The following is a 14,000-nucleotide window of genomic DNA, read 5'->3' as shown; positions in this document are numbered from 1 at the left end:
CCCACAATGCCCTGGGGTAGCAGCAGTTCTGTCCTTCACTGTCAGCAAGTCGCCTGTCCCCAAGTCCTGCTGTATGTCAGATAATCTCTCAGGGTTTAGCTGGAGACGAATCCACCTTCTAAACTCTTACTGTCCTTGGGTTTCACGGCTGTAAACAAGTGCTGTTGGAGACAAAAGATCATACAAAACAGACACTTTCATCTTTATGTTAGTCAGGGTTAGAAAATGTCAGAAATCATTCAAACTAAAATTAATTAAATTTCTGGATGATCTGGCTTAAATTTACACCTAAAGTGTATCAGTAGAGATTTCACTTTCGATAAATCAAAAGGCTTTTTTTTTTTTAAATAATAATTATTATTGTACTTGTATAATTCACACAGCATAGCTGCTGAGAGATAAACATGTAAAAAGGTGTGTAAACAAGGCTCTTCAGCTTACCATTGCTGCTCTTTCATGTTTTAACCTGCCACTTTGCTGTAACATTGAGTTGCTTCAAAACCTGGAGGGGGATTTGAAGCTGATTTAAGCAAAGAAGGCGCAAGGATAACACTGGTTATCGCCTTATCAGCTAAGAGTTGAACTTGCCAATTTGTGGCAGCCTGGAGCACAGCCTGGCTGTAGTCAGCATCCTTGGAAGGATTAATGCAGCTGATATTTTTAGGTTTTACTCCACAGTCCTCAGCAGCACTTTCTCTGTAGTTATATTTAGTCCAGAGAACATCCGTAACATTGCACAATTCTCTGACACTGGTGGTAGACAAGCTCAAGAACTAAAGAAAGGCACTGAGACAAAGTCATCACATTTAATAATCACAGCAGTGACACAGTTTTTAAAAGACATATTTTAATTTATTCAAATGATTCAACAGTCAAGGAAATTTCTGCTTTACAACTGCCATTTCTACAGTAGCACTTCCTCTCATGTTTTATTTACAAGTAGATGTGTCATATATATATATTTATATCATATTAACATTAACTGTAAAAACTCAACTCTGCCCAACATCCAAAAACTTAAGCAATTAATTACCCTGAGACAAGTAAACAAAAATAACAAGGACTTTCTTCTGCACTAACCCACATCGCTATTCTCCACTCAACAACCACAGCAGTGGGGTGTTTTCCTTTTTCAGGATCTGGCTAGTTTGAGTTACTCTCATTCATCTCAAACTAAGAAAAGAGCCCTGAAGTTTCACAGTGTTTCAGGGTTGTGAACAGGGCAACCTATGTGTTCCTGGTACAGGAATGTATGGCCCAACTCCTCTAAAATGTTTCTCCTTCATATGCAGCCAATAGCTGCTCTTTCTGCTCTCATCTCTCTCCCAGCATCCCAGGGCTACAGAGTTCTCACTAAGTAGAGCCTCATAGCACCAACAGTAGAGGGACTCAGTGAAGAGGTGCTCAGTATTCTCCATTTTATTTAGAATAAAAACTAAATTTAAATAACTTCAATCTTTGCCTTCTTCTCTGTGCATAGATAGATTTTTATGTACAATACATACAGTAGCAACTTGCTTTGCCTAGCATTTATAGCTATAAAAGCACCAGGCAGATAGAAACTGCCTGCATATGCAGTGATCTGGTTATGATCACAGCATGAGATGTTTAAACTAGAATTATCTCCATGACTAAACAGACCCCTTTACTGTAAAGACAGTGAGGCCTTATGATGGCATCCATTCTGAACAGTTTAGATTTAGATATTTACATGATAAATTAATTCCCATTTTCGGCACAGATGCCTTCATCTTTCTAATCTAACACTGGATTCTTCATTAAAAAGTTGTAAATTACTCCTAGCAGTAATTTAGTCAACATGGTTGAGAGTCTACATCATTAATTACATATTTACAAGAGAAGTTGTGAAACAAAGAGATGATGTTTAAAATACATCATCCCATCCTCAATATTTTCCTGAACCTTGCCTCAAAGCAGCAGATCTCTAAACCATGAGCACCTTAGTGTGAGGGGAATGGTTCATCTATCCCAACATAGATGCTCCCTCTCACCTCCCTCCCTTTATCTTTACATCAGTGTTAATGTGCATCTGACCAAGAAAGCAAACAAGTTGTCAAGCCTTAAAACCTATGAACATCACACCCTCACAGTATTATACACGTGCCAGATTTCTTTTCATCATCAGGATCTCCTCCGCCCTCTTTCCTGTTAGGATCATTGAGCTCATCGAACAGTCCAGTGTCAACCATCTCCTGCTGCCACTGAATGGCCACAGCACCTGTGCTAAACTCCTTGAAGAATTTATCGTCCTTGGCATCAAACTCAATGCCTTTGATCTCGGAGAATTCGGCAATGTCACCGGTGTCCTTGGCGTAGACGACGTTGGGCTTGGGCACCCAGGGGGGAGGCACCAGGCCGGCCTCCAGTCGGGGGAAGTTGATGGTTTTGAACCACTCGTGCTTCCTGGGATCTTCCATGTTGTTCCTAAAGGGGAGAATAAATACATAAAATAAAGGCAAAGTGGCAGCACAAGTTCATGCAAACATTTTGATTGCTGGAATGGAAGTTTCTCAGTCACACCTGATTACTGTGGCAGTGATTTCAGATATAATATCAGATATAATATTAGACAGTGTTTCTTGCGACTTCCAATCAACTTAAATGTACACAGTATTTTTCAAAATGCCCTCAGTAACTCATAATGCTTCAGCATACAGCAGCTTAAAGCCAGTGGCTTCCTTTCAGCTTAAAAGAGTAGAGGAAGCTCTTACTTCATGCCCAGGCGCTCTTCAATTTTCTTCTTGAGGAACTGCTGGATGATGTCTTTGGTGGCAGCATCAAAGCACTTGTGCTCCCACTTGGGTTCCTCATTGAGAATACGGCGCTGTACCTCCTCCTTCTCCACTTTCTCCTTCTTGCTCTCAGGGCCTTTGAAAGGCGTGTATCCAGCCACCATCTCATAGATACTGCAGCCCAGGGCCCACCAGTCCACTGATGTCCTGTAGGGAGTTTTATTAAGGAGCTCAGGGGCCATGTACGCTCCAGTACCAGCCTGGAGGAGAAAAAGAAATGGAGGGAGACTGAATATAAGGCTGCATGTACGGCTTTAATGATTTTATTTTATATTATAGGAAACGTTTTCTATTTATGGCACGCTCCCCAGAGCAAAACAACAGTAAGGAAATGATTAGGCTTATGTCACTGAACAGTTAAAAGACTTAGAAAAGAGTAAGAGGGTCTTATAGATGCGAAGAGCGTCTTGAAGGTCAGTAGTCCTGGTTGCTAAAGATGTACTCTAGCAGTTTCTGTCCCTGTCTGTGTTACTTTCACCTTTCGCTCTCCAGCTCACTCTCTCCCTACTGCTCCGCTCACAACCCTCTTTGACCAGCAGCTTAATCCTAATGCTAAGCCTACTACCTGTCAGGAGTCATGTATGTCTACACACTGACAGAGTTTTCCAGGCTCTTATATAAAGGCTGGCCATTTCTGGAAGCTAGTGTTGCCATCAGAGAGACGTAACATCCGGACTACACATGGCATGCCTCTGATTTCTCAGCATTTCAAACGCACTGCAAACTAACGTGATGCCAAGGTTCAGGAGGAGCATGATTTGCATATTTTAGCAAAGCTGAAGCGATGTGTGGGTGGCTGCATTAATTCTAAACTATCATGACTTCAAAATCATAAAAAATGATACATAGATTGACAGTTTGGTAATCATTTAAGACTTTACTTTTACTTTCTTGAGCAAGACATCAGCAGGAATGACCGCGGCTCGACCCCTTAGGCTTATCATTAGAGAAACTGTAATACAGGTGATTCAAAAAATGTCTGCATGCAACATTTCTTACTAAGTATTCTTAGGAAACATGCATGCAAATCTATCATTCATGTCTTTTTGTAACTCTTCCTTCTGTCTCTGAAATGTGTGTATCAACCTTAGGAATAAAGAAGCTGCACACTGAGGTCAAAGAGGCCAAATTTTAACGTGGAATCACACTGGTTACAAAATTATCTGATGTCGGTTCAAACAAGGAGCAGATCTCATTTGTCGCCCAGTTTAAGTCACCTTGTTTGCAAGCTAACATGTCTGAATATATTCAACATAGGTTTTTACCTGGATCTGTCAATCTAATCAGGGACAGACTTGTGTAATGCCACTAAGAGGATTAGGGGACCAAAGCCAGCCTTGCCTGTAGGAGGTTAGCCCAGTCGTTTTGGCTGGCTGAGGAGCATCAGAGTACTGGATAATGAGCTTACTGGACTTTCATGGAACTGAGAGCTTACTCTTTGCTACTGCAAGTAAGTCTAAAAGAAACCCTGAAAAGTAAACCCTTTTCTCTACGGCTTCTGATTTTTAGGTCATGCATAGGGTCAGTGGGTGTGCTCAGGGTAATTTCATACAAAGGTTTTCATTTTTCCTGCTCGACCTGGGTCTTTCATCTAAGTGTAATTCATATGTTTATACATTTGCATATGTATGAAAAATATTTGTGGGTACCTGATACATTTTAAAGCTGATCTGAGCAGCACTTGTGACCTCAACCCTTTCCAACCTCTGTGCAGCCATGTGGTGTAAAAAAAGACTAAACTTATTGATGACATGGCTGTGCTGTTGGAAGTCACTTCACCACAGATAAATCATCAAACAGTCTAATTTTAACATTTCTACAGAAACATTTCTGAAATCATGTTATTAAGACAAACTGTCTTCTATTTATTGACTGCTAATTTAAAGAGCAGTGGACCTAAGACATAGTCCCTTACAAAACATTGGCCTATAAATGGCCATGCTATAATCTGTTGCTACAGGATCAATTTAGTTATATAATGGTTTCAGAGTCTCCCATTGCACAGATCTTTAAGTAGTAATCCCTGTCCGGATTTAAAGTGAAAACTCAACCAAGATTGACAACCTGTCCACAAGCCTGGGATCAGAATCTCCTCTTTAGTGGACAGGGTGAAGATGAAGACCAGGGATCACCCAGTGACCTGCTCTATTTTTTTTTGTCATCTTTTTTTTTATATACACATTTTGAAACCATGAAGATGAGCACCTGACCAACATCACAGTAAAGAGCCAGCTGGGGATCTTTGTGTGTGCCTCCTCCTAACTTTTAATTGATGAAATAACCAGAGAGGGTGGACATCTGATCATGATGTAAAATTATATAGTGATTCTGATATTGAATGCTGACTCCAGATAGCTAACCTTATTTAAGTATCATCCTTAATGCTAGTAAGGTGTATTCTTTGTTATAATTACATTTCAAACCAAGGAGGCAACTAGAATGACACTTTTTCATGGACTCACCATCTGGGTCACAGTCTTCCCCGGAGCAATCTCTATGGCCAAACCCAAATCTGAAAGTCGGCACTGGCCTTGACTATCCAGCAACACGTTCTCTGGCTTCATATCACGGTATACGATATCCATCTCGTGCAGATGCAGAATGCCAGTAGTGATCTGCGCCGTGTAATGGATGACACGTTTCATCTCGATGCCCTTGTCCACACCTTTTCCATCATAGCCTATGTTGTAAATGTGATACTTGAGATCTCCTCCATTCATCAGGGTCATGACAAGGCACAGGTGGGTCTTGGTGTCATAAGCGTATCCCAAGTTGACCAAAAACAGGCTATTAACTTTTTCCAAGATCTTCTTCTCCAGTAGGGCCATCTTCTCACCACCCTTCTTCTTCAGACGCTTTTTACACAACTTCTTGCAGGCATACATCTGGCCTGTGTTCTTTACTTGAACAGCGCATACCTGAAAAAAAGACATTTTATGTTAAAAAAAAGAATCTCTTTGTGTTGAAAATGTTTTAAAAATTCTCCAATACTATTTAAAACCCATTCTTTGTAGTCTCCCTACATGAGCTACTGCTATTATAGTGACATGTAGGCCTCTAGACAGCAGATTAGCAATGAAACATCAACATCAGACTGACTGAAGTCTAGATTTTACTCTACCTATATTTTAAAGTTCGATTTGGATCAAAGTATGCTTCAGAACACATAGATCTTTTAAAATCAGTGCTGCTGAAAAGGGGTGTTGCCATTATACACTGAAAGTTTGTATTTGCACTCTTAATATATTAGAAAAAAAATCAGATTAGGACAGAGGGATTGTCCTGACTTTTTCAGTTTCTCTTATATCTGATAGAAGTATAAAATCCCTAGGGCATCTAGGGCATTAAACGTTTCATAAAGCTACGTTTGCAGTTGAGGTTGATCACTTTGAAATAAAAAGTTCACAAACCGTATTTTTGAGCTCTGTGTAAATTGATATGAAAATCCAAACCTTACTGTGAGTAATTTTTACTCCTTAATCACTTCCTGTTTAACTTTGGGTCAATTCATCTCTGTTGATGTCCTGAATCTAGTAGTAGCTTCCTCCTAAAAGCTACAGCACTGTTATGGTGTCTCTCAAGGGTCATATGTAGGTCCCCTTTACTTTTAACACTATCAGCCAAACCAATGGCAAGATCATGATTTTAGTATGACAGATCTCATCTTCCAACCTGAAAGGTTACACTTATGATCATAACAATGGATGTTGCTCTTTTTAAACTTGTTTGCACATGTTTCAGACATCCTAAAACCATCAATTTCAACTTAAATGTTATTTTTGGACATGCTCTACTGTCATACTCAGGTGTGCACTGGAAGCTTGATCTCGGGGAGACAATGATGGTCATAAAGAATCGTATCAACTTGAGATAGCGAAAAAATGTCTTCAGCTTTGTTGCTTTGTAGAGCTTATATAGCAGCACATAAGATGATTTCCTGATTTGTTAAAGGTTTGCTACATAACTTCATAGTCACCTTAAGTCAAGGTAAATCCTCGTGGTTATGCAAGGAATGATCTCTTGTCTAAGACAATCCTCTCTTATGCTTTAAAGCAAATATATCCTGACAATGTGCTGTCATGATCTCCAGTAGCACTATCTTAACAACCACAGTAGCTGTGGATTGTATTTTTTTGTCAATTATTTAAAAAGAAGCATATTTGAGTGGCCTTAGTGAGTTTTTTGGCCTGCCATATTTCAGCAGAGGTTGAAAACTGAAGATGCATGCTTACCTCTCCAAAGCCTCCTTTTCCCAGAGTTCTAAACTCATAGAAGTATTTATCGGTGATGGGCTGCCTCTCATACTCTTTCCACTGGAGGAATTTGTCAAAAAAGGGACTGGCCTGGTATTCTGTGAAGGGTTTGTCTTTGAGATAATTTCGTACGCCCTCCTGGACTTTGGTTTTCATCACTTCCTCAAAGGTGGCATCTGTCACCGCCTTGCATTTTTCAGCAGGCTCCCCGCTGAGAAAGGACAGGAAATTTTTGGAGTCGGCCTTGCAGAACTTGTTGATGATGTTTGTACGGGCCTTGTCTTTTGCTGCACCTTCAGCCAGATCCCAATCATAGAGCTCATCCAGAAACTCAGCAGCCAGCTTGTAATCATTGTTGCTCGCCAGGAAGTTGCGGAAAAACTTTTTGCCAATAGGCTGCCTTTCACAAACCGACGTAAAGTCCTTGTCGAGGGAGGCCCGTACTGCGGCACATTGCTCAGGTTTGGGGAGAGACAAGCTCCGACGGCGCTTTTTCATCTCCTTGTCATCACCACCCTGGGCTTTTAGGTAGGCCGTGTTGGCCACCAGGTTATCCAGTCCCCCCATGTCACACATCTTGGCGGCTGTATGTGGTCTGTCCCCCCTAAGTGACTGGGTTCTTCGGCGGCCCTCTTACAACACAGCGGCTCTCAGAATGGATCAGTGTGAGAGTGCGATTCGCTCCAAAGCCAGCCAGTAAATGAGCTCCTTCTCCCAGCCTACCTGGAATCCGAAGACACACTGACACACCCAGTAATTACTCATTTAGAATTAAATACCAGGGAGGGATTTTGGCTTAAGGATCTTTGTGTGGTCTATTCGAGGATGCTGTGCACGGAAAGGGAATCGTAAGAGGGCTATGTCCTAAGAGGCTTTGTAGCCCTCTATATTTGCTCTTGGTGTTCAGTAGTCTCCAACTGTGGCTCTGTGGCTTCTGTGGACCATGAATGTAACGGTGGGACACAAGAAGAAGAAGAAAGGAGCAGTGCAACATTTGCAAGAATTAATACACTCCGTTTGTATCTTTTGATGAATAATGTGAGAATCTGTTTCATAATTAGATATAATTTTGAAGCATATTAATATTATTTTGAGCTTTGAGTGTGAAATATTTTTATTGAAACCATCAATGGCCCTGCCAAATGTCAGAATATCTCCCCATCCTTGTCTACTTCTCTATCCTCCTCCCTGTCTTAAAGTAGAAGGAACTTTAGAGAGCTTACTCTTAATCTGTCTGCTTCGTTTTTGGCCTCTGCTCTTTCATAATTTACTTTCATCAGGGGCCAGCAATGCAAAGACACCAAATCTCTGATTTGTTTTATACCAAATTATTTACCTGACCTTGCTATAAAGCAAGTAAATATCCCGTAAGACTTTAACTGTTGGATTTATGCACATTTGGAAAACTCTGCTTGAAATACAGTTATATAGTACAGTATTTATGTGCAAACATTTTAAAGGTGCAGTGTGTTGTATTCAGCATAGACACATTAATACGGAAGCCCATTTCTGACAAATTAAAAAGAAAAAATGTGAAAGTTAGGCAATTCTTCCAAAAACTTAATCCTAAATCATAATTATGACATAAAAAGTTGAAATCATGAGATAAAAATTATGAAATTAAAAGTAGTAATTATAAGATAAAAAGTCAAAAATATGATATAAAAAGTAATAATTATGAGATACAAAGTCAAAATTATGAGATAAAAATTATGAGATAAAAAGGTATAACTATGAGATAAAAAGGTCAAAATTATGAGATTAAAATTATGAGCTAAAAAGGTATAATTTTGAGATAAAAAGAGATAATTATAAGATAAAAAGTCAAAATTATTAGTTAAAATTTGAGATAAAAAGTCATAATCATGAGATAAAAAATGTGAAATTTTGCGATAAAAAGTCATAATTATGAGATAAAAACTGAGATAAAAAGTAATAATTATGAGATAAAGTAGTAGAAATTATGAGATAAAAATTACGAGATAAAAAGTTATTATCATGACCTTTTATCCCATAATTTCGACTTTTAATCCCATAATCATGACTTAGGATTCTTTTTTTTTAATTGCCTAACTGCCATTTTTTTTCTTTTTTAAGTTGCAGAAATGGGCTTCTATATATTTAGTTTAACAAACCTGATTAAAATGAAATGCAGGGCTCAACAAATTTATTAGACCACCGCCTAATGTAAGGTTTATGCCACAGCTGCCCCAAATTAACAGCATCGCAATTACCAAAATCATTTTCTGATTCTGTAATGGTTAATACACCCATATGTAGAAGCTCTTAAACTGAGATGATATTTTAAATGCTTAAATATAATTATTATTGTTATCCATGAGTTTTCAAAATTTCCTGTTTTACAAGAAAACAGAACAAATAGTAAAGCACATGATTGTTTCTTGACTAAGATGTCAAATTATAGTTATTTATTATTATTATTATCATCAGGCCACCGTACCACCCTGCCTTAAGTCCTCAACTATCATCCCTGTCCCAGAAAAGCCCCCCATCAGCAGCCTAAATGACTTCCAGCCAATTGCTCTGACTCCAGTCATAATGAAATGCTTCGAGAAACTGATCAGAAGCCATATCATCCAAGGACTTCCACCCACATTTGACCCTCACCAGTTCGCATTTAGGGAAAACAGATCAACAGAGGACGCCATAGCCATAACCCTCCACACCACCCTGACCCACTTAGAACAAAAAAACAGTTATGCCAGGCTTCTTTTCATTGACTTTAGCTCGGCATTTAACACAATCATCCCAAGCAGACTGGTATCGAAACTAAACAACCTGGGCCTCCCAAACTCCAACTACCTCTGGATAAAGGACTTCCTCAGCGACTGACCACAGATAATCAGAGAAGGGCCCCAACTCTGCACAGCACTCAGCCTCAACACCGGCTCCCCACAAGGATGTGTACTGAGCCCCCTGCTTTACGCTCTCTATACACATGACTACACCCCCACCCACCCAGGCAACTCCATCGTGAAGTATGCAGACAACACGACAAACACGACTCATCCCACCCAGCACATCACCTGTTCCAACTGCTACCCTCAGGAAGACGGTTCAGGACAATAAGAACCAAAACTAACAGACTGAAGAACAGCACATATCCCAGAGCAGTTTCAATATTTAATGAGAAACTGCTCGAGCACTGAATAGAACTGCAAAAAAAAAGTTGCATTGTACAATGACAATAAAATGATTCTGATTCTTCTGGTTCTGAATTACTGTCATTCCTGAACAGACAAATGAGTTTTAGTGGTTGAATGTAATGTTTGATTAATTTCTGACTTCTCAGAGAAGCCCGGTGAGCTGGCTCAAATTTTGGTATAAAAAGGTGAATTCAGTTTGAATTTCCTCATTCCTGTACATAACGTGGAAAGCTCACCGAAAAGAGTCCACATTAAAGCACTTCATGATGCTGGATGGTCTCTGAGACTAAAAGGGAAAGACAGAAAGAGTTCTCACAGTGTGGTCAAGTTTCCTATTGCCGAGACTGGTACTTATGAAATGTGCCAAAAAAGCGGCAGAAAGCAAAAGTTAACCGAAGCAGATGTTAAACACCTCAAGGTTTTAAAACTAGGAACAGAAGAAAGACCACTGCCGATCTTCAGGCAGAGATGAATGCTTCTAGATCAGAGTCTGAGAAAGTCTCCAGAATGGCCATAAGTAGATGACTGAGGAAACAAGGCTTAAAGGGAAGAACAGCAGCCATTATTAAGACCTGCAAACATCCAGAGACGACTCAGATTTGCCAAGGAGCACAAACACTAGACTGCTGATGTCTGAGAGAAAGTACTCTCTCTCTACCCATATAGAGTTTAATCTATATTGAATCATACTTCATGTTTAAACTACACTTTTAAAGTTGACAGAGCTGCAGTAACTCTAAAAGATCTGGTAAGGTGGGTCTCTCTGCAAAGAAGAAAGCAGAGTTAACCTCCAAATGATTCAATGAGTCATTTATACAATATGCACTACAGATCCTTTTGGAACACCTGAAGTCACAGGTGGGGACTCTAACTCAGATAGCTTCACTCATGTACAAGTACCCAAAAAACCTACTCAGTAACAGTAATTTGAGTAAATTAGTTACTTTCAACTTTGGTCAAATCTGTTTTAAATCACCTGAATATATAAAATTGTTTTGTCTTTATCAACTAAGAATACACTTTCATTCTGACACAGGGAGGGTGACCTCTGTGAAGTCCACCATCTTTCTACTTGGCATGTTTCTATAATACCACCGAAGAACATAAATAACAGAAACCCATTTTTAACCGTTACCCAGTTAACCATTCAACTGGTTGCTAAATTCAAAACTACAAGTGAGAGTTGCAATCTAGACATCTACAGGACATTTGTAAAATTAAATCATTCTTAGTGGTTGGTGATTTTCGCTGAATGTTTTTTAAAAACATTTATTCCAAATGAGTCCATGTTTTTTTTAACTAATGCACTATATTCCAGCAGAAACATTGTCAGATATAAAAGAATATATGCAGAGCTGAACTTTAACCAATTGGAAATAAACAAATATGTGAAGTTTGAATGTACAATATTATTATTATATATCATATATATATTATATATCAATATCTTGAAAACTACAAGGTGATGATTCCAGGTAACAGTGATGTGGTGGCTGTCAAAATCAGAAGTCAACAGTGCAAAGACTCAGAGGATCAGATATCACTAGAGCTTCTTTTCACCAGGTGGTTAATAAAAAGCCTGAGGTGACCTCAATCATGTGACAGGAGGTCATTATGAGGATACACTCGATACCTTACACTACACACTCAAGAGAAAGCCAAAAGATTTTAGGTAAACAAAGGTATTTTTTTAATGAAGCTTAATAGTTTAATAGCTCCCTATGTTAATCTCAAGTGTCAGTGTATTACAGTTCTGGAGTTAGGTTGCCTTAACATAGGCACTACTACAGCATTAAAAATATGTCTTAGTTTAACATTTTATTTCATTATCAAACATTCAGTTTCATCCTTGATGTATGCCAAATGGCATTTTCTTTTCTTTACTGCTTTAGTAGCGACCTTCAATACACAGCCATGGTGATGTTTGCTAATTCAGTAAGATAAACCTCAGATAATATTAGCTAATCCTTTCTCAAATGGTCTCAAGCTCCCAGTGCCCTGCAAAAGATCAAGAGCTTTGCTTTCTCACAGACCTCCAGACCCATAAAGCCAGCGGATCAGTCACACAGAGAATCCAGTGTTTGAATTTGTCCCACAGTCGGGGGATAAAAGCAATTTAGTTTTTCACCAAACCATGATTTTTGTTTATTTTTTTTTTTAAGAAAGACACATTTCCCAGTTAAAAATGCCAGCTATAAATATCAAATATGTCAAATGTCAGTCATGTTGTAAATGGATCATAGTGTCAGTAAGAACTTAAGCCTCCTGAGTGGATGAAAAGAGACTACCAGTTGCATCTTTCAGTAGGTCAGGGAAGGCAAAAAGAGCTAAGCCGAAGCCAAATGTATGGGTTGCCCATTTGTTTTATCATGCATTCCTGCTGAGATAGACACATGTCATTAATGGTGTTAACAATCCTGTACATGTGGTAACATTTCTATATAAATACCAAACTTAAAAATGCAAAAATAGGAATAACTGTTAAAGTGGTGTCCAAGGAAATCAAGTAATTATTAAAGAAATGACAGGGATGCAAGAATGGCAGAAATTCCTCTTCAGTTTCAAATGCTTGATCTCTTCTTAATAAGATGTTTGATCTTTGAACGCCCTACTGCTGTAACCTTGGAAGGATTAGCCTCGCCTCAAGAAGAAGGAAAGGTTAAGAGGAGCAGAGCATTCTCATCCTATTCTCACTATGGTCTTCTACGTGGTCTTACGTGGTCCGACTCCATCCTCTTATGGACTCTCAAGCTCTCAAGAGGCTGGAATATTCCCAGTGTAACAGTGGGGCTTCAATAGGGAAAAATTGGAATATATTAAATGTTCAGGTCCCCAACATAGCAGCAGGCATGAACCATAACAATTTTGTATCAATACATTATTGCAGTTGCAATTTCATATAGTATTATTGTTAAATTCCTCATATTATGCCTTTTTCGACAAACACTAGTAATAAATAGTTATATATTATAAACATTTAGATAGATTAAACATAAATGGCTCTTTCTAGAGGGCCTATAAAAAGTATTTAACCCCTTGGATGTTTTACGCTCTTATTTATTTTGTAAATCACCCATGGACAATATACAGTGCAGTGAAAAAGTATTTGCCAACTTTCTAATTCATGATTTTTTTTGCATATTTATCCCACTTAAATGTTTCAGATCATCAAACCAATTTTAATATCTCACAAAGACAACCCAAGTAAATGCAAAATGCAGTTTCTAAATGATGATTTTATTCATTAAGGGGAAAAACATCCAGACCTATCTGGCCTGATGTGAAAATTAATTGCCCCCCTTGTTAAATCATGAGTTGACTGTGATTAACCACAGTTCTTGGAAAGCTGAGTTCAGTTTCACTGGCCACACCCAGGCCTGATTACTGCCAGGTTTGTTGAATCAAGAAATCACTTATAATAGAAGCTATCAGACAAAATGAAGTAGGCTACAAGATCTCAAAAAGAAACGCATCACGCCACGATCCAAAGAAATTCAAGAACAGATGAGAAACAAAGTGAGTGAAATCTGTCAGTCTGGAAAAGGTTACAAAGCCATTTCCAAGGCTTTAGGGCTCCAGCGAACCACGGTCAGAGCCATTATCCACAAATGGAGAAAACTGGGAACAGTGGTGAACCCTCCCAAGAGTGGTCGGCCAACCAAAATGGCTCCAAGAGTGCAACGATGACTCATCCAGGAGGTCCAAAAGAACCCAGAACCACAGACAAAGACCTGCAGGCCTCACTGGCCACAGTTCAGGTCAGAGTT

General features: G+C 39.0%; 1 protein-coding gene across 1 annotated transcript; it reads right to left on the bottom strand.

Moving 5' to 3' along the window:
- Positions 1-2,105: 2,105 nt before the first annotated feature.
- On the bottom strand, positions 2,106-7,642 carry grk7a (G protein-coupled receptor kinase 7a). The gene is made up of 4 exons (XM_041804009.1): positions 7,046-7,642; positions 5,276-5,731; positions 2,733-3,013; positions 2,106-2,445 (listed from the first exon to the last, which is right to left on the bottom strand). The coding sequence occupies exons 1-4, from the start codon at positions 7,640-7,642 to the stop codon at positions 2,106-2,108; spliced, it is 1,674 nt and encodes a 557-aa protein (XP_041659943.1).
- Between the last annotated feature and the right edge of the window lie 6,358 nt (positions 7,643-14,000).

This window comes from Cheilinus undulatus, linkage group 13 (genome assembly GCF_018320785.1).
Source record: "Cheilinus undulatus linkage group 13, ASM1832078v1, whole genome shotgun sequence".
NCBI classification, from domain to species: domain Eukaryota; kingdom Metazoa; phylum Chordata; class Actinopteri; order Labriformes; family Labridae; genus Cheilinus; species Cheilinus undulatus.
Note: the sequence above shows the minus strand (reverse complement) of the source record. Positions and strands in the feature narration are given on the sequence as shown.